This window comes from Mesoplodon bidens (assembly GCF_964165515.1).
Source record: "Mesoplodon bidens genome assembly, chromosome: 3".
Lineage (NCBI taxonomy): Eukaryota > Metazoa > Chordata > Mammalia > Artiodactyla > Ziphiidae > Mesoplodon > Mesoplodon bidens.
The window spans coordinates 54,532,426-54,557,376 of NC_138178.1; the positions used below are offsets into that span (position 1 = coordinate 54,532,426).

At 55.8% G+C, this 24,951-nt stretch overlaps 1 protein-coding gene across 1 annotated transcript; it reads left to right on the forward strand.

Annotated features, from left to right (window-relative positions):
• Positions 1–1,082: 1,082 nt before the first annotated feature.
• On the forward strand, positions 1,083–24,260 carry PLEKHO2 (pleckstrin homology domain containing O2). The gene is made up of 6 exons (XM_081227983.1): positions 1,083–1,210; positions 7,186–7,335; positions 12,812–12,928; positions 17,197–17,301; positions 18,825–18,923; positions 21,270–24,260. The coding sequence occupies exons 1-6, from the start codon at positions 1,199–1,201 to the stop codon at positions 22,293–22,295; spliced, it is 1,509 nt and encodes a 502-aa protein (XP_081084109.1). The 5' UTR covers positions 1,083–1,198; the 3' UTR covers positions 22,296–24,260.
• The last annotated feature ends 691 nt before the right edge of the window (positions 24,261–24,951 follow it).

Genomic DNA, 24,951 nt, shown 5'->3' on the forward strand with positions numbered 1-24,951 from the left:
TATGGCAACCAGAGCCAAAGGAGGTCACCATTGATTCCACACGCACTTAATTCTTCCTTCAGAGGCCTTGGGCAGGGTTGACCCAGAGAGCTAAGAGGGAAGAGGTGTGTGTGTGGAGGGAGCAGGACCGTGCTGGAGGCTGGGATGTAGCCAGTCACTTTCTCTCCCTAGGCCTCTGATTCTCTAAGTGTAGAGTGGGAGTACAAGGTATAACTAACACCATTATCTGGTCCCTACATTTCACCCCTCGGCAAGGTTGTCAAGGCTGCAAGATTCACTGCTGGATGGGGGTGGGGGCGGGGCCCTCAGATATAGGAACCAGAGGAGGACGGCTCTGAGCAATGCCCAACGAGGGCAGGAGAACACTGCATTTGGGGACCCCCGAGAGTCAGAGGCAGACCTCCTCCCCCAAAGGGACCCTGGAGTACAGACTCTCAGCCCCAGGTCTTCCCGTTAAACGACTCTCCGGACGGGATCCGAGCTCCAGGCGCCGCCCTGCCAGGAGGTTCCAGGGAGAAGGGGACCAGGTAGTCGCCACTACCCTAGCGTCAGGTAGGAAAGAAGGACTCTCTGGATGCCCCCATTTCTGGGCCGCCCAGGCCGGCTTGGCCAGGTCAGGGAACCCCAGCCCACTCGGTCAGGAGACCTGAAATGCAGAAGCCGCCACCTCCTCGGGCGCTCTCTCGGTCTTGCCCCACCCCGGCCCCGCCCTCGGACCCCGCCCGCTTCCCTCGCCTCTGCCTCTGGCCGGAAGCCCCCTCCCCCTCCCCCTGCCGGTGCCTCGCACCCTTTATCCCTTTCCAGTCCCTCTCCTTCCGCGAGTCAGGGAAACCTCTCTCCACTCTGTTCCCCACCCCACCCCCGTCTTCCTCCAGCTCCGGCTCCTCCATCCAGTCCCCAAGCCCCCGCCCGGCCCCGCCCAGGCTCCTCCCTCAGCCCGGCCCCGGCCCTAGTTTCCCGCCCCAGACCAGGGCCTCGGGGCCCCGCTAGTCCCCTCCTCGGGCCCCGCCCCCGGCCCCCGGAAGCCTCTCCCCGCCCTCGGCCCCGCCCCCCCGAAGTTTCTTGGGCCCCCGGCAGCCAGCGGGACAGAAAGCATAGAGCCGCCGCCCGGCCGGCGGTGGATGGAGGTAACGGAGACCGCGCGGCGCCGGGAGTGAGCGGCCGAGCGGTCGAGCGGCCGGACCTCAGCGGACTCGTCATGGAAGAGGAGGTGAGGGCCGGGCCAGTCGGGGGACCAGGGCTGGGGTCTTCGAGACCCTCGCGGTGGTTGAGGTCCCTGGCTCAGGCCCTTGTTCCAGCCAGCCCCTCTCCCGCGGGTCTCCAGGCAAAGCCTAGGCAAATGAGATGAGCAGGGGCGGGGGTAGGGATCGCAGACCCATCCTCCTTCATTACTTCTGTCTTCTCTCACCAACTATGGGCATGGTGGTTGTTATTGTTCCCATTGGATTGATGGGGAGACTGAGGCTCTGGTCAGTTTGATGACTTGCTGAAAGTGTCCTAGGTTGCTGGGCTCGAACCCTGGTTACCACTGACTCCCTGTGCTGTCCACATCGGATCCTTAGGGCACACTGTGTGTGTGTGTGTGTGTGTGTGTGTGTGTGTGTGTTCTGTGGTGGGTCTGTGGGTTCTGGAGTCCCTGTCTCAAGGAATCTTGAGGTTGTGACCCTGTCTGGTGGCCTCAGGACTGGAAAAGTTGCGTTTTCTCCCCTGTTTAAGTCCCTGTGAGTCCCCTTTCCCCTGTGAGTCTACCTTCTCCCCTGCTTGGGTGTCAGGCCCTTGTAGGGGCTGATCCCTGCCCCTGCCTTTCCCACATCCCTGGAGGGCTGACTCCCTGGAGGAGCTGGGCAGCTGGACCAGCAATGCCCCTTGAGCCTCCCTCTACCCCCTCAGGACCCCCTTGGTCTGGGGTGGGGTCAGACACTCTGTGACCCCTGCCCTTTACTTGCAGACTCAGTTCTCTCAGTAGCCCCCTCATCCAGGCACACCGCCAGCACTTAATGTGTGACTGTGGAATGCGTAAACTAGGGAGGGGCCTGCTGTGGCTAGAGGATTTTGCTTCTGGTCCCCCAAGGGGGTCTCAGCTTCTGCCCCTCCCAGACCGAGGGGAGGAGATGTGTCTTTGCCTGGATAAGTGGGGAGGAAAGATGAAACCTTCACTCTTGGGGCAACCTTGGCTAGCTGGGGACCAGGCTGCCTGTGCCCCATCAGTGCTCGTCTCCCTGCTTCCTGGGACCACTGCCCAGGGGCAGCTGGGGTATCCGTCAGAGTTCCCTCCAGGCCAGGCCCTGCATTTCTGTGGGATGGTAGATAAGTCACTTCCCCTCTAAGCCTGCATTTCCTCTTCTATAAAATATAGGGCCTGGTCTCCTCCCCGGGTCCTGATTGTAGCCCCTTCTCTCAGAGTGGGTGGAAATAGGGGGCAAAGTCAGGCCACTATGATTGGCTGTGGTTTCTTGCTGACAGGGGTGGGGCTTCCCCACCCCTGCTGTGAGGGCTGGGCTGTCTGGCTGTGGCCCCTCTCCTTCTCCCAGGGGATTTGGGACAGGATTACTCCATCTCCTGATCTGCTCTGGCCCCTAATTAAGGGAAGTTCTCCTGGGGCCTCCTGGGCCAATGGCTTGTCTGGAGGTCAGCCCAGCCCTGTACTCCCTCTGGTCCTGAGTCTCTAACATTGCCACTTACTGACTCCCAGATGCCAAAAGCTCCCCGCACATCTGGGCTATCTAAGGTCTTGCCCACTATCTCCCCACACAGCCGGGGGCTCCCTGTTCCCTACCCTGCCCCCGCCTTTGACATCCCTCTTTTCCTCTCATTTCTTTTCCCCTTAACTTCCTCTTGTTTCTCCAGGCCTCAGTGCCCATCCTCCTTTCTCTAAAACACCGCTTAGATCTTAGTCGTCTGCTCTGTCCCATGACCCCAGGCTGGCCTCATCACCTCACTCCCAAATGGCTGCTTTTAGTCCTCCCCTGGCTTTGAACTTCCTCCCCACACCCCAGGAACCCTGATGCCAAGCCCCCTCAGCCTCAGTGGCCTCCTCCATGCAATGGGTTGGTAGTCCCCATCAGGCTGAGATTTGGTGCAGAAGTGCAGGTCTGGGCATGGGGCATCTAACCATTTGTGTTCTCAGGGCCTCAGTTTCCCCATCTATAAAATGAGGGAGGTGGGCAGTCCAGAAGTGCAATGGTTTATGTGCAAAAGCTTTGAAAGCTTCAGTTATCAGTGTGAGGTATTGTTGCAACTGGACTCAGGCTTTTCTATCTCCGCCCTGGGGTTCTGCCCCTCTTCCTCTCAGTCATGCCTTTCCCTGGCTTGTTCTCCAGTGGCACCAGGCTGCTCCTTTGCCCTAACACACCCAGAGAGAGGCAGGGCAGTGTCCTGTCCCAGCACCGGTTTTGTCACCTTAAGCTAATCTTCGACCCTTTCTGGCCTGCACTTTCTCATCCTGTAGTGAAGGGGTTGAGAGTATAGGGTCTTTGGTACCTCCTGTGCCTTTCCTTCTTCTCTGGGCCAAGATGTGTGTCTCTTTCCCTCCTCACAGTCCTACCAAAACCCTTCCTTCTGCAAGGGCTTCCCAAACTAACCCCAAGTCCTTCCCCTACCAGAGAGCCAAGACCCCCGGAGTATCCGTCTGGGTCAGTGCTAGAGCCCTCCCAGTGGGCTGGGATCCTCTCAAGCAGGGGGTGCCTACCCAACCCCCAGACTGGGGATTTCCCTCGTCCAGGGTCTGTGTTGCCCCCATCAGACTGGAAGTTCTCCAGGTCAGAGCCTGTGCTTCTTCTCTCTGATTGCCCCATCACAGGGCTCTGACATGGTAGGTTCTTAGCAGAGTTTGGTCAGGGAAACATGGGGTTTAGTCAAAGGGCAAAGGTCATTATCCTAAGCTCCCTGTGATGTGAGGCGCCAACAGGTTCTCTTCTGTTGGTCTCTATCTCCCTGTCGTGGCCTGTGTTGTGGCTTTCCACATGCTCCTTTCTGTGCACAGTGTTGGGCTGACTGACCTGGTATCTTTTTCCTTTTTTTTTTTTTATTTTTAATGAATGACCCAGAGGCCCTCCCATCTCAGGCAAAGCAGAGCCAGGCTGGTGCCCAGGGGTGCCTCAGGAGCTGCTCACAGTGGGCGGGGGGAGGGCCTGAGTGAGGATGGGTGGGAGAAGAGAGAGCGAAACAGGAAGAACAGTGGTCAGCTGGTCAATAAGAGGAGAGGAGGCCGAGAAACTGGGCTGAGCAGGACAAAACCTCCCCTGTGAGCCCTGCCAAGGGGAGGGCCCGCTTATTAAAACTTACTGGGGCATCTCCGGCCCCCTGGTGGGAGAGTGTCTGAGGGGCAGGGAGAGGGGCTGGTGAAGGATGGCAGGACTCTGACCTCCAGCCAGGCCTGTCTTCTGGTGGCTGTTGCTGTGGCTGATTCCTGGCAAGGAGACCCTCCCCTGGGCTTCGGTTCATGCCACCTCCAGCCCCTCAGCTGTCACTCCCCCCATCCTCAAGTGCCTTCTCTCCTCAGTGCCATCCTGGTACTCCCATCCCTAAAGGCTCTGGACTGGCTTCCCTAGCTAATCCAGTCATGGTATTCACCTGGCACTTCTCTGCTACATGCGGAGAGGATGGTGGTCAGGGTACCAGGTTCCAGCCTGGCCCCCGGGAGCTTCCAGCTGGCAGGAAGTTTTCACGTCTCAGGCTGAGGCAAGTAGGGGAGGTCACAAGTGGAGGGGGATGTGAGATCCCATGGGGTCATGGGTGGGCCTCTGCAAACAGGAGGCGAGCTTGGAGCTCAGAGGTAGATCTGGGCAGCATGCTCCGCGGTCTTGTTTAAGAGAAGCCTAGAGTCTGCAGGCCTAGGGGGTGGCCAGCTGCTGTAGTTGCTAATGGAGGGGTGTGACATGTCAGATGTTGAAGTGGGGTTTCCCATTTCCCACTTCTACCCCTCCAGCCCTGGTGGAGGCCAGCATAGAGGGGTCTCTGTGTGGATGAGGCCCCAGTGGGTCACACAGCCCATGGGGCTGAGCACAGGGTCTCTGGTGATGGGGGCGGCATTGGGTGCATGGTAGGATGCTAGAGCCTCCCCCTTCTTGTCAAAGGGCCCTGAAGTCCCCTCTTTCCCTGATCAGGGTGGCTCATAACTGGCCTGTCAGCAAGCCTCTCACTTCCTCATTTCTCCATCAAGGAAGACCGTTTGGGACCATTCCATTTCCACTTCTCCATTTCTCTTGCCATCTACAAGTTAGGGAGAGACCCTGAGGGGACATCTCGTATTCCTGGAGCTCCTGGGAGCATTGAGACCCAGCAGCTAAGCCCAGAAAGGCCTTGTCCTGAATTCTGAACCAGGCCCAGGGAAAGGGTTCCAGAGAGCCAGAGGGGATGGCAGTGACAACAGTAACAATAATGACAGCTGCCATTTACTAAGTTTAGGGTATCTTAGGCATTGCTTTGTATGTCGTATCTTTTTATTTAGCAACAAACATTTATTGAGCACCTACTGTGTGCCAGACACTGTCTAGGCATTGGGGATACAGCAGTAATCAAAACAAAAACCCCTGCCCTCATGGAGTTATAATCCTTGCAACTTCTGTTAATATCATCATTTCACAGATGAAGAAACTGAGGCTTAGAGAGACCAAGTGACCTGCCTCTGGTCTGCGTGACTTGGGCTTCAAAGCTCAGACTCCTGACCACTGGAGTATGCAGTCCAGAGGGGGAGGGGGCCACAGTAAGAACCAGACTGGGGATTCCCTGCCATGATGGAGCACAGGGAGGCCATGCCCTGTCCAGCCCCTAACAGCCCACCACACTTCTGTCTGGACTTGTCCTTCCAAAGGCAGCTGTGGCCACAGGGTATCCCTGGGGAGAGGTATGCTCCTTTTAACTGGAGCCCCTTTGTTAAGCTTTATGTAAATTATAAAGCAGTCAGAATTAGTCAGTGCTGATTTCCTTCTAGCATCCTGTAGATTCTGACATGCTCTTAGCCCCCCCTCTCCTCCACTCTCCCCTTCACACTCACCACTGTGGGTACCAGTCATTGAAGCAAAGTGGTTAGCAAATTGGGTGTATTTTTATTTTCATTTCACAGATATTTCTTGAGCACCCATTATGTGTAAAGGAACGGTACTGGGTTCTGGGGACCAAATGTGAATTCGACCCCATCTGGTAGGCATATACCTGGAGTCTAGCTACTCAAGCAGGTAATCAAGAGGCACAAGACGTCAGTGACTGGCCTGGAGACTCCAGGGTGGCTACCATGTCCTAGAGAAGGGTTTGAGTTTACCTCCTGTACCTGTCTGTGGTTGAAGACAGCATCCTTGGAGCCCTCGCCAGACAAGGTGGCTACCCTAAAGTCCTGGCCTGGGGCAGGGATGAGGGCAGTGGAACCTCCTGCTTTGGGGTAGGATGCAGGGGCCGGAGAGTGGGCTCTCTAGAAGGGCAGGGGTAGGGAGGAAGATTACCACTCTGCCTGCCTGCCTCCTCCCATCCTTCTGATTCTGCGTGAATGTCCTTTCCTCTGGGAGGCCTTCCTGAGCCACCCGGACCTGAGCCAGGTCCCCCGCTGTCCTCTCGCACTCCCTCCTCTTCACTTCCCCTTCACTGATTCCTTCATAGCATTTCATGGTTGTTAATGTATTTATGTCTGGTGTTTATTTGTTCAGCTCCTCCTTCCCCGCATTGCCAGCCCCATGAGGGCAAAGATGTGTTATTTTTATTCTTCCCTGCCTACTCCAGCATCCGTGACATTGTAGGTGCTCAGTACAGCGTGTGTTGATGAGGTTGAATGAATACACGGGAGGCAGAATGGTGGAAGGGAGAACATGGGGTCAGAGAGACCCAGTTTGCATTCCGGTTTTGTCCTTCCAGCGGTGTGACTCTGGCGGGTCACCCCCCCTCTTGGAGCTTCAGTCTGCTGTGACATGTGGATAATGATGCTACCACCTTCAAGGGTAGTCGCATGAGTTAAATGAGGCAGTTTGGGTAAAACAGAATACAGTGGTTCAGTATAAGGTGACTGCAGCTGTTACTTTTGCGGCTGCTGTTATTAACTGTTATTTCTGATATTGGATATTGGATTGAGAATATCTGCCTCAGGGGTTGTGGGGAAGCTCAAATGGGGTGATATCAGTAGGTATCCAGCAGAGGGACACATCCCTGTGTGGCCTCACGGCAGCAACCCTCATGGCGTGTCCGGATGCTGTGTTACAGGGCGTGAAGGAGGGGGGCCAGAAGCCTCGGGGAGCACAGACAGCGGACAAGGCTGGCTGGATCAAGAAGAGCAGCGGGGGCTTCCTGGGCCTCTGGAAAGACCGCTACCTGCTCCTCTGCCAGGCCCAGCTGCTGGTCTACGAGAACGAGGTAAGGACCTGCCTGGTCCTGAGTTTGGGGGTGCCGGGTCAAGGAGCAAAGTGAGGGCAGCCCAGCCCAGAAGAGGATTCCAGAACCCGGACTGGAAGGCCTGCTTCGCTTTTGACCTGCTGTGCAACCTTGGGCGATTGCCTGGTCTTCTCTGGGTCTTTGTGGTACAAGGACGATACCTCTAGGTGCGAGTGTAGGACTCCTGGATGAGGGGCTCTTTGAAGCATATGTGCACAGGGATGTGTGTGTCTCCTCAGCTGTCCACCTACACTGCAGCTCCCTATCCCAGGGCTAGGTTCCACATCTGTGAAGTTTCCAGAAAACTGAAGCTTGCTCCACTCAGTAATGATAGTAGAAATAATACTTATTGCTCATGCTTGTTTGGAGGTCTTACATACCTCTTGGGCGATGCTCACAATAGTCCCATAAGAGCGGCCATCATGGGGACTCCCCTGGTGGTCCAGTGGTTAAGACTCCGTGCTCCCAATGCAGGGGGCCCGGGTTCAATCCCTGGTCAGGGAACTAGATCCCACATGCTGCAACTAAGAGCTCACATGCCGCAACTAAAAATCCTGCACACGGCAACAAAGATCCTGCATGCCTCAACTGAGATCTGCCACAGCCAAATAAATAAATAAATATTTTTTAAAAAGAGTGGTCATCATGTCACATTCTACAGAGGAGCACCCTGAGGCCCAGGGTGCTCAAATCCTGTTCAACATCTCAGTGAGTGAAGGTCAGGTCTAGAACCAAAGTCAGGGATCTCTCCACCCAGCTATGCCAGCAAGTAAACTCGAAAACTTATTCTTGGTGGAAGTCCTCTAAAATATGTTGGATATTGTCTGCCCTTCAACAGAAGGTACTGGCCTAAACCGAGTCTTCGTGTGTATATATATAATCAGGTTCGTATTTTCCCTCAAAGTTATTCAATGAGTGCTTTTGTTTAAAATAGTTTCTTCGGGAGGTGGGGTAGGGATGTATATAATTGGGGGAAAAGAGTTATGTGTACTTAAATGGATGTCAAGTTCTTACTAGGTCTCTATACTGAAGGTTCAATTTTTTTTTTATAAGTTCACTTTTCACCTACTCTATTCTTTGTGCAAAAAAAAAACCCCAGAAAAACAAATAAACAAAAAGCCATGCATCTAGGAAAACATAGTTTAAATACTGTATATATGATAATGAAAGTTAGTAATACTCATTATTTAATAAAGTTTGTAAAGTACAAAAAAAAAAACAAAGTTACAAAACACACTTGGTGGCTCAGAGTCACTGATGATCAGGCTGTTCCGTACTGCCAGACTGTACTTTTCAGCTCTGCATTCTCCTCTAACATCAAGCTGCCAGTTGCCGCTTTTGCCATCCTTGTGCCTCTCACAGTCCTCATATCTTCCCACTTCAGACTTGTGCCCGTTTTCATTTCAGCAGGTTTGGAACTTGGACAACCCAGGATGTGGAAGTTGTGTGTTAAATAAGTGTCAATAAAGTTCTGGGTGAAGATCTGAGGCGAAAAGGTGGCCTTTACTTAGAGATGCTGTTTATGTTCTGGGGTTGAGGCTCTCAGAGGGCCTGTCCACTGCAACTGGGTTATTACTGTCTGACTCTGACAGATGGAGTACACGGGGAAGAACTGGCCTGGGGGCAGAGGAAGGGGGATCCTGCCTGTTCCCCATCAGCCTCTGTCAGCGTGCCTCAGGCTGTCTTGGCAAATTCATAACTGTCGCAGACCAAGAAAGATCTAGGTGTTCAAAGGAGCTGCCTTTGAGAAGCATCTCACCTTTCCTGAGCAAGTCCCCAGGCTAATGGAGTTGGGGTGTCAGAGAAGCAGCCGGAGGAGGCCAAGGGGATGAGTGGTGCAGACAGCCCCCCAGATGTTCTCTACTGCTGCTGTCCCCAAATTAGGATGTGCTGTGGCGGCAGCAGGGGGGCTATTTTTATAAATAAAGGGGGCTGTCGCAGCTTCCTCCAGTCCCAGCTGCCATAAGAGTTCAGTGACAGTCCCCCCAGCTGTCAGCCCATCAGATGCTACCAGACTTGTCCTGGGTCACCTCTCTACATCTGGCCCACGTCTGGGAAGCAGGAAGGATTTCATATCCCCTAAACACAAAAAAGTCTAAATCATGCTTTAAAAAAAAAAATCACTATTAGAAACCTCAGGGCAGTTTTAAGAACTTAGCACTCGGGGGTGGGGGAGCTTGGCACAGAAGGAGTTGAGAAATGCTTACTAGTTTAATTCCTCTTTCTGATGTAAGGAACTAGACGAGTGCGAATGACTCTTGGCTGTTTCCTTGCTGTCAATGAGGCTGACATTCCAAAAATGCTGCCCCCACCCAGTGCCTGCTGGTTTATCCGACTTCTGAGATGCAGAAGGGCCAAAGGGCCGGATGATTCAGTGTTTCAGGTTGAGAGGAGACCCAGGTCAGGCAGCCATGGGGAGCTGGGTGGTGTAGATGGAGCGACTTTTGTTTCCAGACAGAGGAGGGGAGGGTACGTTTGGACCAGTAGCTGCCTAGTCGGGGGAGGCCTGTGCCCATGGGGTAGGTGAGCCTCTCTGTCTGGGATGGGGGTCGGGGGGACGTCCTTTCTGGAGTCTCACTCTGAGTCAGGCATTCAGTTCAGCAAACTTTTCCTCTTGAGGGCTGCCCCTTGTAGGGTGCTGTAGGGGGAACAGAAAGGAGAGCAGACACATGCAGCAGAGGGTAGAGAGAGATGGCTCAGCAGGGAGTTAGGACCATTCTTCCCCATGACAGGGTGTCCCTAGCACCTAGTAAGATGCCTGCAGAAGTGCCCTCTGATGGGCACCCTTAGAGGAGGGAGAGAGCACTGAAGCTTAGGCTCTTGCAGGTGAGCAGGGCAGCTTCCTGGAGTGGGTGAATTTTACCAGCCCTTATGTTGAGTGCAGGAACCTGGAAGGGACTGGAGACTAAGGATTGGAAAGAGATGTGTGGAGGCAAAAATGGGAAAAGACACCTGTTTGAATCTAGATGGAAAAGATCAGGCCACCCTGGCCACCTGTTCCCCTTTCCCTGAAAGGCTAAAGAGAGAGTAGTTCAGTGCTTACTCACCTTAGCTGTACAATCATCTGCTTTGAAAAATACTGATGTCTGAGCTCTATACCCCAGGGATCCTGATGTAATTGGTCGGGGATGTTGCCTGGGCACTGGGGTTTTTTAAAGCTACCAGGAGCTGCCACGGTTGAAAATCTCTGGTATAGAGCAGAGGTTCACAAACTTTTGCATAAGGGCTTGTTAAAACTCAGATTGCCAGGCCCATTCCCCCAAGATTATGATTCAGTAGGGATGGGCCTTGAGAATTTGCATTTCTTTTTTTTTTCCAATTATCCAATTTTTTATTATTAGATTTAACAGACAGAAAATTATATTTCAATAAATTTAACGAGAACAAACGTAACATAGGGGTAAAAAAAGATTACAAAAACTGTACCATTGGGCTTCCCTGGTGGCACAGTGGTTGAGAGTCCGCCTGCCGATGCAGGGAACACGGGTTCGTGCCCCGGTCCGGGAAGATCCCACATGCCGCAGAGCGGCTGGGCCCGTGAGCCGTGACCACTGAGCCTGCGCGTCCTGTGCTCCGCAACGGGAGAGGCCACAACAGTGAGAGGCCCGCGTACCGCAAAAGCAAAACAAAAAAAACCCCCAAAAAACTGCACCATTATTCACTGAACATGTGATTAATATAAACTACATCTTGATGAAGACCTGTAGGAAATAATGTGCAAACCAGCGCTGGTCCCCAGATACACTTTGCATTAACTTTTTTTTTTTTTTTTTCACACACACACACTGTATTTTATTTTTACAAGAGATAAATAAACTGACACCAATCATTGTAAATGGATGACCACAACAAAAGCAACAATGATTGCAATTACCAAACACGAAACACACTCATACTATGTCATAATATTGACATTCAGTCCAGTAATCCTCCACTGTAACAGCTCCTTTACTTTGCAGTGAAAATTGATTTGTATATTTTTTGCCTCTGAGTCCTTGTGGGATATATATATATATTTTTTATTCAAGAGAATTTGCATTTCTAGCAAGTCCTCAGGTGATGCTGCGGCTACTGGCCCAGGTACCACACCGGGAGGACCACTGATGCAGAGCAGCCTGCTGCTAGGGCACTGTCCAGCTTCTGGCTCTGGCTGGAAGGAGTGTGGTATGCTACAAAGGGCTCTGGCTTGGGAGTCAGAGGATGGGTGTTTGCATTTGGCCCTGCTCCTTATATTTGGGTCTGTGCCCAAGGGCAAATCTCTTCGCCTCCAGGTCTCATTCTCTTCCTCTATAAAATGAGACAAATACTGGGGCTTTAGGATTTCAAGGTGCTTGAGGGACTCAGGAGAATCGGGGATGCAGAAGTGCTCGCTAAGTGTCAGGGTTTCTTAGTATATGCGACTTATCATGGAGGAAAATTGGGGCATTTCCTCTGCAAATAATCGAGTCACTGCCTCCCAGATATTCCACCCCAAACTGTGGAACACTGAGGCGGTCCCTGGTTGGATGCTCTGCATGATGTCCAACAGCAAGAGTTTGCTTAACTTGCTTGCCAGTCTCCAGGGCCTGCATCTACTTCCCTCCAGTCTCCAGGGGGAGAGTGTGCCACACCCAGGAAGCTGTTCCAGCTGGGTGTCCCCTGGAAGTGGAACCAACTGACCACCATTGAGGGAAGAGGGTGTCCCAGACAGCTGGCTGGAGAGGCACCTGGTGGGTAGAGCCCATGAGGAGAAAACACTCAAGGGCCAGGACTGGCAGGCAGAAAGGCAGCCCAGCCAGTGTCCAGGGGTGGCTGAGAAGAGGCTGGCCACTGTCCTGCAGCAGCCTTACTAGTGATGAGGCCTCACGGTGGCAGGCTCGGGGGATACTCTAGAAGGAACCCTTGCCTTCTCCATTGTGCAGGCCATGGAGAGTGGCCTCTCACCCCAAGCCAAGGGTCAGCAGAGGAAGATGCCAAGTGGGGAAGTCAACTCCGGATCACTGTGGTGAAGGCAGGTTGTGTAACCTCAAACAGCCTTATTCATGCTTCTCTGTGGCTCTGCCTGGAAAGCCGTTTTTTCCCCTCATTTGTGACAACTTGCTCCTCCTTCCAGACCACCTCTTTCACAGGTCTCTGCCTGGCTTCTGGGCCTGCATGGACTCCCAGGCACACTTTCCTAAGCCTTTCTAGCTTCCCCGTTTCCTCCTTTGACCTTGGGCACATTTGAGTCAGCCCTGCTGCCTACCTTCGGGCTGAGAGCCCCATTTCTCATATGGATGGTGAGCCTTGAGGGTGGACTGAACACCGTCTCCTTGCCAGGGTCTGAATGCTGCATCTCAGTGGTTGATTGGCAGCCCGAGGGCCCCCTCTGACCAAGCAGTGCCCTCACTGAGTGGGATCGGGGTCTGGGCCGGGACCTGGGTGTTTGAAAGTCTAGGGCATCCAGCTCTCACCACGTCCCCTGTGTCTCCCTCCCCAGGATGAGCAGAAGTGTGTGGAGACAGTGGAGCTGGGCAGCTATGAGAAGTGCCAGGACCTTCGTGCCCTCCTCAAGCGGAAACACCGCTTTATCCTGCTGCGATCCCCAGGGAACAAGGTAGGGCTAGGCCTGCTGCTGACTGACCTCCCTCCAGGCCAGGGTCTGCTGGGGAAGGTCACCCCTGGAAGGCTCTCTAAGACAGGCTGGGCCCCTGGATGCAAGTCTGCAGGTTCTCTGTTGAATGTGGCTGAGGCTCAGACCCAGGGGCTGCCACGGGCTGGACCTTTGGCTTGCTTTTATCTTGAAGTCGCCCCAGCCCCTGGCTGACAGGAGGCGCATTTAGAGCTCTGCCGAGAGCTCTGCTCCCCCCTCCCCTTCTAGGCCCTGGGGCCTCCTTCCCGGGCTGTAGTTGGAAAGTAGCCTTTAGGAGGTGGGGCCCTTGGCCATCTCCCGTACCCAGGAGGCCCAGGACTGAGGCAAGAAAGCTGGGGATGAGGCCTTCACCCCACCAGGCCTCTGACACCCTGACGTAGTCAGGCGGCCACACCCTCCCCTCATCCCAGGCCTTCCTGGGTGGGCCACCTCTCCTACCTTTCATCCTAGGCTCAGTGCTCGGACCTGCAGCCCCCCAGCTTTCCTCCCTTTGCACTGTTCTTTCTTGGCTGAAGCTGGAGGAAGTCTCTTGCCTGAGAGGTTCTTGCCCTGGGACATGCTGTGTGTGTGGATGAAGTTCATTGTTTGCACCCCGCATCTCTGGCAGGGAGTCCGGGTGGGTGTTAACATGTGGTGGAGTTTCACAGATGTCAGGAGGGAGATCAGATTGGAGGCTGGCATTTACAGCGCCTCTCGCCAGCTCACACCAATCTGCAGCTGGGCCATGCCTTGCCCTGACCTCTGCGTGTCACATGGAGCCTCGCAGAGCGGGGCTGAGTCACAGAGGCTGGGGGTTGGAGAGTGGGCCTCGTCTGGGCTTGCCCGAAGCCATTCTGTCTCTTTCATAGGTTTAAGGGCCAGGAACCCAGTCCTCTGTGGTCCCTGGAGCTCTGGGCCCTGGTGGAGACCATGATGCTTTACTCACTAACCCTCTGTCTCACTTGGCGGTGGCGGGGGGCAAGGGAGCCACCGTGGAGCTCTGACCCTGGGGGTGGCGGTGTGCCCAGGGTAGGGGCAGGTTTCATTGACCTCTGATGCCTAGGGCTCTGTGAGGAAGGGGAGAGCCACATTTTGGTCTTTCAGGCCCTGGAGCCCCGACCCTGTCCTCGAGATCCACTTCCTCTCTCAGTGGCGCTGTATTTGTGTGTGTGTATTTGGGAGAGGTGTAGAGTGCGCTATATGTGAAGGTCTGCCTGTGTGCCTGATACACGTGTGTGCGCCTCTTTATGTGCCGCTGAGTGTTCGCCTGGCCCAGGGGCTGCCTGGGTCTTTGTGTGTCCCTTAGTGAGCTTATGTGGATGTGAGGGGGAGGGGGCCTTGCTTCTCTGTCCTCTGCCAGCACGCTTCTGTGGGCCACCTCCTTTCGCGGCTCTGAGAATCATCTGGTGGTGAGCCAGGTGGGTCGGTCCCCACTCAGGGGGGTGGCGTCACCTTCCGAGAGGCCTGTTTGTGCAGCTGCATTGTCAGCTGCTTCGGCCAGCACCCTCCCTTTCATCCCTGAATCGTGCCAAGAGTTCAGGTCAGCTCTGGGTGACCCTGGGAGCAGGGCGAGGGTCGGGGAGATGGGACCGTGGGGTGATTGGTGGGGGCTGCTGGGCAGCGGGAGCACAGCCCACCCTGGTTCGGGCTCAAGGGCCCCTGACCCTCGGCACCCAGGAGCTCACACAGAGAGTGGGCGCTCTCCAAAGGCCAGATGGTAGACGGCCCTGCTCCCCCACCCCCAGCGTCCTCTCTCCTTTCCTATCGCCCTGGGTGTTCCCCTCCTCAGGGAGGCTGCGGGCTGGCCGGGAGGTCACATGACCCCGGCTGTCTGGTCCTGAGGCCGCCTTTTTTTCCCTCTAATCAAATAAACAAAGACTCCAGTGTCTTGCGTGCCCCTCTCCCTCCTGCCTCCCTGTCCCCACGCCCCTACCATGAGGTCACAGGCAGACGCTGCCAGGAAGCAGGGTGGCCTCTGCTGGGCCTTGCTGCCCCACTGGTTTCAGCCAGCTTGGCCCTTTCCTCTTTCCTGCCTCCTCTCTCCCCCTCCTGCTTCTTTCCTCTCTGCCATTTTGTCCTCCCCCCTTTTCCAGCCATGTGGGCCTTCTCTGTGTCCAGTCCTGTTAGCTTCTAACCTCCTAGCGGGGCCTGTGCTAGGAAGGGCTTGAGGAGGGACGTGTGCAGCCTTCAGGACACAGGGGTGGGGCAAGAGGAGCAACTTCTTGGTCTCCTGTTTGTCCCCGTTCGGACCACCTTCTGCGATGCCTGGCTCATTCAGCAGGATTTCAGGGTTCCTTAGGGTGACGCTGGGTCCCATTTAACTTCGTATTCCCTCTCCTAGGGGAGCCCCTGGGCCAACACCCTCCCCCCAGCCTGCCTAGGTGGGCTGTCAGTGGGAAAGGGTCACAGTTTGGGTTGAGTCCAGTGGTTGTGTTTTTGTCCCACTGAGGCCCTGAATAGTAAAGAGACCTGTGCAGGTCTCATTGCAGGTTGGTGCGACTAGAACCCTGTGATCTTGACTCTCAGGCCAATGCTCTTTCTCTTGCTGCATCTGTTGCTGAGTTCAAGTGTATGCCTCTCAAGCTCTCTGGGATGCTAAGTCCTGCACCAGGCAGGGACCCCACCAACTCAGGGCCTGTGAGCAGGAGAAGCGTAGCTGGGCTCATGGGCTGCCCTGGGTCACCTTACTCGCAGCCCTCATTCAGGGTTGGGCGGGCCCTTTCAGAGTCCAGATGCAGCGCTGTCCCTTCCTGAGCCCCTACCGGCCCTGATGGCTGGGCTGAGGCAGTTGCCAAGGTGCCCTGGGGTTTTCGACTTAGCTGCCGATCTGCTGCCAGGATCAAATTTACCCTGATCATGCAAATGAGCATTTGGCTGTGCCTGGCCTGGGGAGGTGGGTGGGACCAGGGCCCTGTGTGAGGAGAAGGCAGAGGCAGCCAGGAGGAAGTTATATAACGAGGATGCTGAGGGGGCCAGGCGGGCTGCATGTTACATAACTGGGAGAGCAGCAGGAGGGAAGGTGCTATCTTAACACCCGGGCGGGGATGGGCAGCTGGTGACCCGCCTGACAAAGAACTAGGGCATCTTGAGGTCAGACTGGGCAGCGGCCCCAAAACAGGAACCTTGGGCCCGTTCATTCATTGATTAGCTATTCATTCAGTAACTATTTACTGAGTACCTACTATGTGCCAGGCTGTGGCTTTAGTCATGTTTAATTCCCTCAGCATTGCTTTGTGGTAGGCGGTGTCATCCCTTTTTCCAGATGAGGAAACTAGGACTGTTTTGTCCAGGAGAGAAATGGTGATAATTCCTATTACTGAGCACCCCCTCTGTGCCCACTTCCACGTTTAACACTTTGCTACGTCACTGATCTTCATAGCTCCCTGAGGCTCCGAGTCAGCCAGCTGTGAGTGCTGGTCTGTCCAGCTCAGAGGCCCTGCTGCTGTGTCCACCATAGGGGCGGCTCCTTGGTTTGTGTGGCTTCACTCCTTCCACTGTTTCCTGTCTGACCGTGGGGCCTGGCAGGAAGGGGCCTCTCTGAGCTGCCTTCTGATTCTCATGTAGGAGTTCGGAGCTCCTGCCTGAGGTGGGAAGGAACCCATGGGGTGGCGTGGGATGAGGTTGGGTGTGAGGTCAAGTCATGGGATTACTTTAGGCCACCTTGGCCAAGTCCCATCCCATCTGATGAGCCTCTTTTTCCTCATCTATATGATGAGGGGGCTGGAATTGACCCCCTAATGCCCTTTCTCTCTTGCAGCCTGTGATTCAAGGCCAGAAAGGAGACCCTGGGACTTTTTCACTTGTCTAGGACTGGTTGTGGGGCCCACTGGGCAGCTGCGGGCGGCCCTGGTCCCAGTGGGCCTTCACCAATGGACACCCCTCATGCCTGTCACCTCTGTCATTGTACACAGTCTGGTGGAAGTAGACTGGGACTACTCCTACTTTACAGAGAAAACTCAGAGGTCAGGCAGCTGGTCTGGGGGAGTCACATGGAGTGAGACCAGATCTGGGCAAGGCTGATTCGAATCCAAATCTCTGGCAGCTGTATACGTGGAGAGGGCCCCTCCTCTGCTGGATCTGTCCCGTCCCTTGCTCTGAAGCTCCAGTGTCAGACCTGATGTGGGTGTCATTGTGGTTTGCTCCTGACCAGCTGTGTGGGGGCAGACTTCAATTCGGGGTGAGAAGCTTCCTCAAGACCCCAAATGTGAACCCTTTTAAACATCTGCTATCCACCCCACGCATGCCTCTTGCAGGTCAGCGACATCAAGTTCCAGGCACCCAGTGGGGAGGAGAAGGAATCCTGGATCAAAGCCCTCAATGAAGGGATCAACCGAGGCAAGAACAAGGCTTTCGACGAGGTGCGATGCGGTCCTGTGGATGGCTCTGGGTCTCCTTTCCCACCGTGTGTGATCTCAGAGTGGACCCTGCCCCACCCCACCCTGACAACCCCTTGATTATGTCACTGCTACAGGCACTGGGGCATCTGTGGTTGTTACCTCGTTTAATCCTCACAACACCCCTCAAAGTAGGTGGTTGTGTTCCCATGTTACAGATGAGGACACTGAGGTGTAAGGAAGTTAAGTAACTTGTTTTAAATTAAAACGTGGGTAAGTGGTGGGGTAGAATTTAACTGGGTGCAGCCATGCATCCTTTCCAACCCAGCCCCAGCCAGAAACAGCAGGAAACAGCAGAGAGGTCTATGGGTGAGCTGAGAGCCCGACAGCTCACTCTTCAGTTGGGCGGTGAAGTCCAAGCTTGGCTGGCTCTAACCCTGGGCCTCCTTATCTGCCTGCAGTGGCCACCCAGCCCCCTGTGCTGTAGTGGTGATGGCAGCAGGGCCATGATCAGGCTTTGGGCAGTCAGGGTGTCCCAGGGGGCCAGATCTCCTAGGGAGGGTTTATCTTTGACATCATGGATTCATAGCTGTTTGGGAAAAAATGGGCTTGGGGGCCACCTAGAGTGACCCCTTGGATTGCAGAAGACTGAGACCCAAGGGGAGCGAATTTTCCCATGCAGGTTCCCTCCTAACACCCAGGTTCCCTGCCTCGCAGCCATGGCTCCTGGATCACATCTTACGTGACTGTGCCATGCTCAGCCCTTCACTTGCTTGGGAAAGTGTCCCCATTTCAGGTGAAAGAGTGTTGGAGGCCACAGGAGCATGGGCTGGGTCTTGGCCCACAGCCTTGGTGGAGCAGAACCAGCTCCTCCACTGCAAAGACCCTCAGGTGGGCCTGAGCCTCACCTGTGGGCAGAAGAGTCTTAGCCGCCCCCCACCCCCCACCCCACCACAGGGACAGGCTGCTCCGGGATTCAGAGTCTGGATTTCCCATGTGACTCTTCCTGTGACTTCCCGGCTACTCCTCACCCCCATTCCTTATCCTTAGAGAGGAGATGCTGCCCCGCAGACTCCCTGACCCCTGGGGGTAGAGGCCCTGCTCTTTCTTGAGCTATCCCCAGGGGTCCTGGGAGAGTGACTGGGGCCAGGGAAGGTCTTTTCTGGAAGCCAGGAACTAGGGGATCATGGGCTGTCTTCTCCCCGCTCCCCCTACAGCTAAGCACAAAAGCAGCCTCAGGGCTGCTTACATACTGCAGTGGACTGAGGGGTGAGGGCTGATAGCCCACATTTGGGCAGGAAGACTGAGGCAAAGCAAGCAGCTGCAGAGAAGGGAGAGCCTCAGACTGCAGAGAGACGACATAGGCTGTGTAGAGGCATGGAGAAAAGCAGGGAGATACCTCAAAGAGAGGGGCAGCTGGGGCACTTGACCCTGTCAAGCAAGGATGCAGGTGCAGACCCTGCCTCTGAGTCTCAGGTTAACGCCTGGGCATTTCCTCCTGTCCTCAAGGCCTGCTGGGGACTGACGTGGTTCCCTGTCCTCCCCAGGTAAAGGTGGACAAGAGCTGTGCCCTGGAGCACGTGACACGGGACCGCGTACGTGGGGGTCAGCGGCGCCGGCCCCCTACAAGAGTCCACCTGAAGGAGGTAAGGCCTTGGCCCCATCTTGGGGAGGTTGGGAGTCAGATGAGCCTGGGACCACAGCTCCTTAAGTGGCAGCGGGCTTGGGCCACCTTTTTCCTAAGCACTCTTGGTATCGGGCTGTCTGAGTGGCATGCGGAGTGTCGGTGTGGAGGCGCGTGTGCTGTATGTCCTCAGGGAGTGGGTGCGCCTGCTTCCCGTGTTGAGTCCACGGGCCTTAACCCAAGCTGGTGCTGGAGGGAAACTGAGAGCCTGAGGCTAGTCCCCGCCTCTCAGAGCTCAGCTTCCAGCTGGAGAAGAGACCTGTCCACTGACTGCTCCAAGCAGCGCTGTCTAATTTTGGTACAAAGGGCGGCTCAGGGAGGCTGAGCAGGAGGGACCACGGAGGACCCACAGACACCTGGGCTGACCCTTGAAGCATGGGAACGGTTTCAGTGGGCAGACTTGGAGTGAGGGAGGTCCTAGGTGGAGGGAATGGTGCAAGCTTGAGGCCCAGGGCAGGGGAGTTTGAGGTGTGCCTGATCCCTTTGACTGGGAGATGTGTCTGGGAAGGCGGGGTCGGGGGGAGGAAATTATGGAGGCCTTGAAAGCAGGAGTCAGGGGCAGGATGGATGGGAGGGTGCGTTCCAGAGGTCAGTTGGAGGCCCTGGGTAGGATGGGTCACGCTGATGGAGGGAAAGGCAAGGGGCCAGGAAATAGAGGCAGAGGTGGGGCCTCTAGGCTCCAGGAGGGGGTGAAAAGGGAGGGGCCGGTGCGAGAGACACTGGGAAGCAAGAGCCGCCTGGGCTTGTGATTGAATTCAGGACTCGGGGAGGCGGACTGGACAAAGAGGGAGGGTTGTCAGGAGCGTCCCCAAGCCTGGAGACCCGGTGAAGGGAGGCCCTGGACACAGGGAATGTGGGAGAAGTTATGGGCAAGGGGGAGGGGGAAGGGAGGAGCCCTTCATCAGACCAGTGCTACTGATGGGTGTCAGTAGTTGGGGGAGAGATCTTGGAGGCCAGGAAAGAACCTCAGCAAATGCTGCCTTTGGGGAATGGGGGGCAGTAGGGAGCAAAGGAAGAGGAAGCCAGAGAGTGGCGCATCCGGAGAGAAGGGCACAGGACTGGGGGTCATCAGCCAGATGGGCAGCCACAAGTCACGAGGCAGGACTGAGGAAAAGGCAGATGGTGACGTTTACAGCACATTTTCTCAGAGAAGGAGTCAGCTTAGGGCTGTCATGGGGTGCAGAGCTGGGGATGCTGGAGAGAAGGAGATAGACCATGGCGGGGAAAGAGGGAGACAGAAAGGGGCCAAGGTCATTGGAGGGTTTGCTGGTGAGATGAGATAGCCTGTTCTGTCTGTCAGCGGAGGGAAAAATGCCTGCAGAGGGAGTGACTGAAGTAGGCAGAGAGGAAAGGCATGTCTGAGGGAGGAGGCCTAGGAGGTGTGGGGCAGGCCAGCCTTGGAGAGGGGAACCCTCTGAGAAGAATTCAGGGAGGCACTCGTGTCCAGTGACTGAGCACATGTGTAGGCCAGGTCACCCTGTGTATGTAAAAGGGAGTGAGGGACCTTGAGGGACCTTGGGAAGGGCCTCCTGCCCAGCCCCGCTCCAGGCCCTCTGAGGCTCCCTGGGAGTTTTCCCCATGACCGTGGGGCTGCTGGGTGTCCCTGTGGGCCCTTGCGGCCAGATGGGGACAGCTGCCTGCTGGGTGCAGCTGTTCTCCTCTGGCACTCAGCTGTGGTCTGGGGCTTCCCATGTCTGGAGCCACATGTGACAGCATGAGGAGAGTGGGCATCGGCTGCTGAGCAGCTGGGCAGGCGAAGGCTGGAGAGCTCTGGCCCGGAGGGCTGGCAGACCGAACAGAGGTCTGCAGGGCGAGTGAGCTCAGGATGATTCAGGAGACCCATATGTGAGTTCTGGTCCTGTCACCTGCTGACTGTGGGGACCCTGGGTGGGTGGTTGCAGAGAAGGGACCCTCCCAAGGCCCATAGCCAGGTAGGGGCCCGAAAACAGGGCTGGAACCATGTCCCCTGAAACCCAGGCCAGCACAATTGCCATTCAAAAGAGCGGCCTATCACACAGCCTGGAAGAAGCCAGGCTGGGGCACTGAGAGGGCACCCTAGCTCTGGCTTCCTGGCCTGTGATTTCAAAACCAGGAATTCTGTGGAAGTGAGAGAGAGGAGAGGATTCATCAGAGAATCACTTTAGCTTCTAATCAGGTGGCTTTGGAAACCAGAGCAGAGGGCATGGAGAGTAGGGGGCCAGGGGCCTGGGCAGCCTGGATGGGAGGGCTTGAATACCTTGTAGGTGGGCACACCTGACCCAGTGGCTGGTCATCCAAGTTGATGCCCATATCCTGCCCCTCCACCCAGGTAGCCAGTGCAGCATCCGATGGGCTTTCGCGCCTGGATCTTGATGTTCCTGACAGCGGGCTGCCAGTGTTTGCCCCCAGCAATGATGTCAGTGCAGCCCAGCCCCGGGAGACACCTCGGCCGCCCATGCCTCCTACCAAGCCTTCTGCAGCACCTGAGACGACCAGTCTTGGTGACGGAGTGGAGACCCCTGTAGGAGAGAGAGCCTCAACCCCTGTTCCAGCAAGCTCTGAGGCCCACTCTGAAAGCCGAGAAGACTCAGAGACTCCAGTGGGGGAGGACAGGGGCTCTGAGAAGCCCCCCAACAGGGTCCTGCCTGACAAACTGAAGGTGAGCTGGGAGAGCCCCAGCCCCGAGGAGCCCCCTGACCCTGAGAGTACAGAACCGCCCCAGGTGCCCGATTCTGGGACTTCCAAGGCTGTGCCTAGGGAAGGTGGGAAGCCCGCTCCACCCCCTACACCCCCACCCAAGATCTTATCGGAGAAACTGAGAGCCTCCATGAGTGGCATGCAGGCTTCTGGGCCAGCCCAGAGTCCTGGGGCCTCTGAGACCTCTGCCCAAGGCCCAGCACAGGTCTCGGTGAATGGTATGGATGACAGCCCTGAGCCCATCAAGCCATCCCAGGATGCAGGCACCCCAGGAACTTCCCCAAAGGATGCAACAACGTCCACAGCCCTGCCCCGCTGGGACCCGCAGCCTCAGTTCCATCCCCGCTGCTCCTCCCTGGGGGACCTGCTTGGGGAAGGCCCCCGACGTCCACGGCAGCCTGGGGAACAGCTGTATCGGGCCCAGCTGGAGGTGAAGGCGGCCTCGGAACAGACCGAGAAACTGTTGAACAAGGTGCTGGGCAGTGAGCCGGCTGCTGGGAATGCCGAGGCGCTGCTCAGCCAGGCTGTGGAGCAGCTGAGGCAGGCCACCCAGGTCCTGCAGGAGATCAGAGATCTGGGAGAGCTGAGCCAGGAAGCACCTGGGCTCCGGGAGAAGCAGAAGGAGCTGGTGACCCTCTACAGGAGAAGTGCACCCTAGGGCCTGCCGGCCCAGAGCATGGTCCCTCCTGGCCGGCTCAGTTCATTGGAGCCCAGCCCTGCCGAGAAATGTGCTTCTTTCCAGGCTGTAGAAGGGCCATCAGGCATGTCAGGGTTTGGCCAGGACCTGCAGAGACTCCTGGGATCCTTCTCGCCCTGCCCTGGCCAGAGGTGCCAAGTGCCACCCAGGGCTGCTCTCTGGCCGGGCCTCCAGCTCTGGGCTTGGGCTGGGAGCACGCATGCGGTACCTCTGTGCTGGCGTGGTCGTTCCGAACAGCCCCAGGGCCCTGGCACAGCGCTCGGGTTTTTGAGGGCGGCGTCATGTCTGCTTCACGCCCTCAATAGTTTACATTCCTGACTTCTGAATAGAGCACAGCTGAGCCCCCCTGCCGCCTCCATGTCCAGATGTTCCCAGGCAGAGGCAGCTTCAAGCCATAAGCAACCCTCCCCACCCCCCTATTCCTAGTAGCTGCAGGGGCCTTGGGTCTAGACTAGAGGTTTGTCCTTCAGCTGAGTGAGACCTGGAACCCAGCTAGGGCCTCTGAAAGCAGGTGGGAGGCATCTGTGTGAGAAAGCCATAAGCTGTGGGGCCCCTCCCTGGGCCTGTTTCCTATTCTGCAGGCCTTCCCCTCTGGTGAGCCGTGATTGGAGGACTCCAGGGTGGAGGAGGAACTCGAAGGGTCTCGTAGTCTAGTCCCTGCCTCTAGACCCGCTTGTGTCCAGCCTTGCACATTCCTGTACAGGTGAACCCAATGTCGACATCAGAACATCCTGTATGTAATTCATTATAAATCAACCTTCAGAAGAGAAGCTGCCCCAACTTCTGTGCCTCCCAGATGGGATTTATATCTGGGTCTCTGTGGTTGCTTCTCAACCCAAACAGGTCCAATATCCCAGTTATTTCTTCGAATGCCGATGGGAATGTGTTGGGACCTGAACCCACTTCCCTCTCCCCTTTCCCCTCACCCCTCTGGCTCAGGCTAGAGGGACTGCTCCTCCTGAACTTCTTATGGAAGGAGCATTAGCTCCTGTCCCTTTCGTGGTCCGTGCCTGCACCCTGGGCCTCTACCGAGCCCCTCCCCCTCATCGTCTCGGGCTCCAGGAGCACATCCAGTCTCCATCCTGCTGCAGCGGCTGGACTGAGGGCACTCTATAGGTTCAGAGGCCCTGAGGGCCACAGCCACTCTCCCTGGGGCCTGTGGGAGTAGGCGCAGCTTCTGACAGGCCTGCTCAGGGGTTTCTGCAAGTGCACTTTTGTTTACTGAAAGAGAAGGAGGGTCACAGCTGCGTGCCTGGCCTTCCTGCCCACTGCCTCACCCGCAGCCACCAGTCTCGCCCTCTGAGGCCCGCCGGCACAGCTCACTGCCTTCTTTACTTCTCCTTGGTTCTTGAGGGCAGTGGCCAGGGATCGGGAGGGGCACGTGTCCACTCTGCAGCCTGTACTAGGCAGGGGTGGGGGCAAGCAGCAAGGTCATGGCTCGTGAGCCCGCCTTGGCCTCCCTAAGCCACACTCCTTGAACAGACTAGGTTCCCATGCCACAGTCTGATGTCTCTCCATCTGTCTCCAGTATGAGAGCAAGAATGTCACCAGGGGCCCACAGTCACGTGGCCCCCTGCAGTCTTCCTTTGGGGAACAGCCTTGCTCCACCAGCAGCCTGGGCTGGCTGGAGCATTAGCCAAGTCACCTCCTTCCTGGGACTAGAGCCTCAGTTTCCTCCTCTGATAAGTGACCAGGCTGAGCAAGTAGCTCTGAGGTCACCTTAGTGGCCTAATGCCATTGGTTTCTGTGGGGTTCCTGTGCCTTGGCAGCCTGGACCCGAGGGGGAAGCCAGCTTCCAGGGGAGGGGAGAGGATCGGGAATTCACAGGGGCTGCCTGGCCTGCCTCCTTGAGGAGGGTGGCATTCCATGCCTTCTGCTTATGAAGCGCCTTTCTTGAAGTTTGGCAATAAATCCCTTTTCATGGAACTTCGCTGCCACAAGCCTGTTTGTTGGTGTGGGGACCAGCTCCAGGGCCTCATGGAAGCAGAAGGTAGGTGGTGGTTGACTGGGGCATCACCTTTCCTCCAAGCTCTCTTCTAGGGCCCACTTCTCATAGGCCAGGCTGGGGGCCTCGCCCTCCCCCAGTGCTCCACCTTCGCTAAACTCGGCCAGGCGCTCCAGTCTCACCCCGTGCCCCCAACACGTTTCTACAGCCCGGAGGCTAAGTGTCATAGGGAACAATGCTTTTCAGTTTTTAAAAACTTCATTTGGAAATAATTTCAAACAGAGAAAAGTTGTGACGGTAAGTATAGTACAGAGAACACATGTATACTCTACTCAGGTTGACCTCTTGGCTTGTCTTTCGAGGGCCTTCTCTCTGTAATACACAATTTTTTTTCTGAGTCTTTGGAGAGTTAGTTACCATGGCCCCTTTCCCCTAAATACTTCAGTGTGTATATCCTAAAAATAAGCATATCCTCTCATTAATCGTAGTGCAGTTATCAACTTCAGTAAATTTAACACCGATAGAACACTTACTGTTCATATTCTGATTTTGTCATTAGACCCAATAATATCACATGTTGCCTCCAGTGTAGGGTTGAATATTACATACATGTCTCTTCGAGTCTCCTTTAATCTGAAATGTTTCCACAGCCTTTATCTTTCATGATGTGGG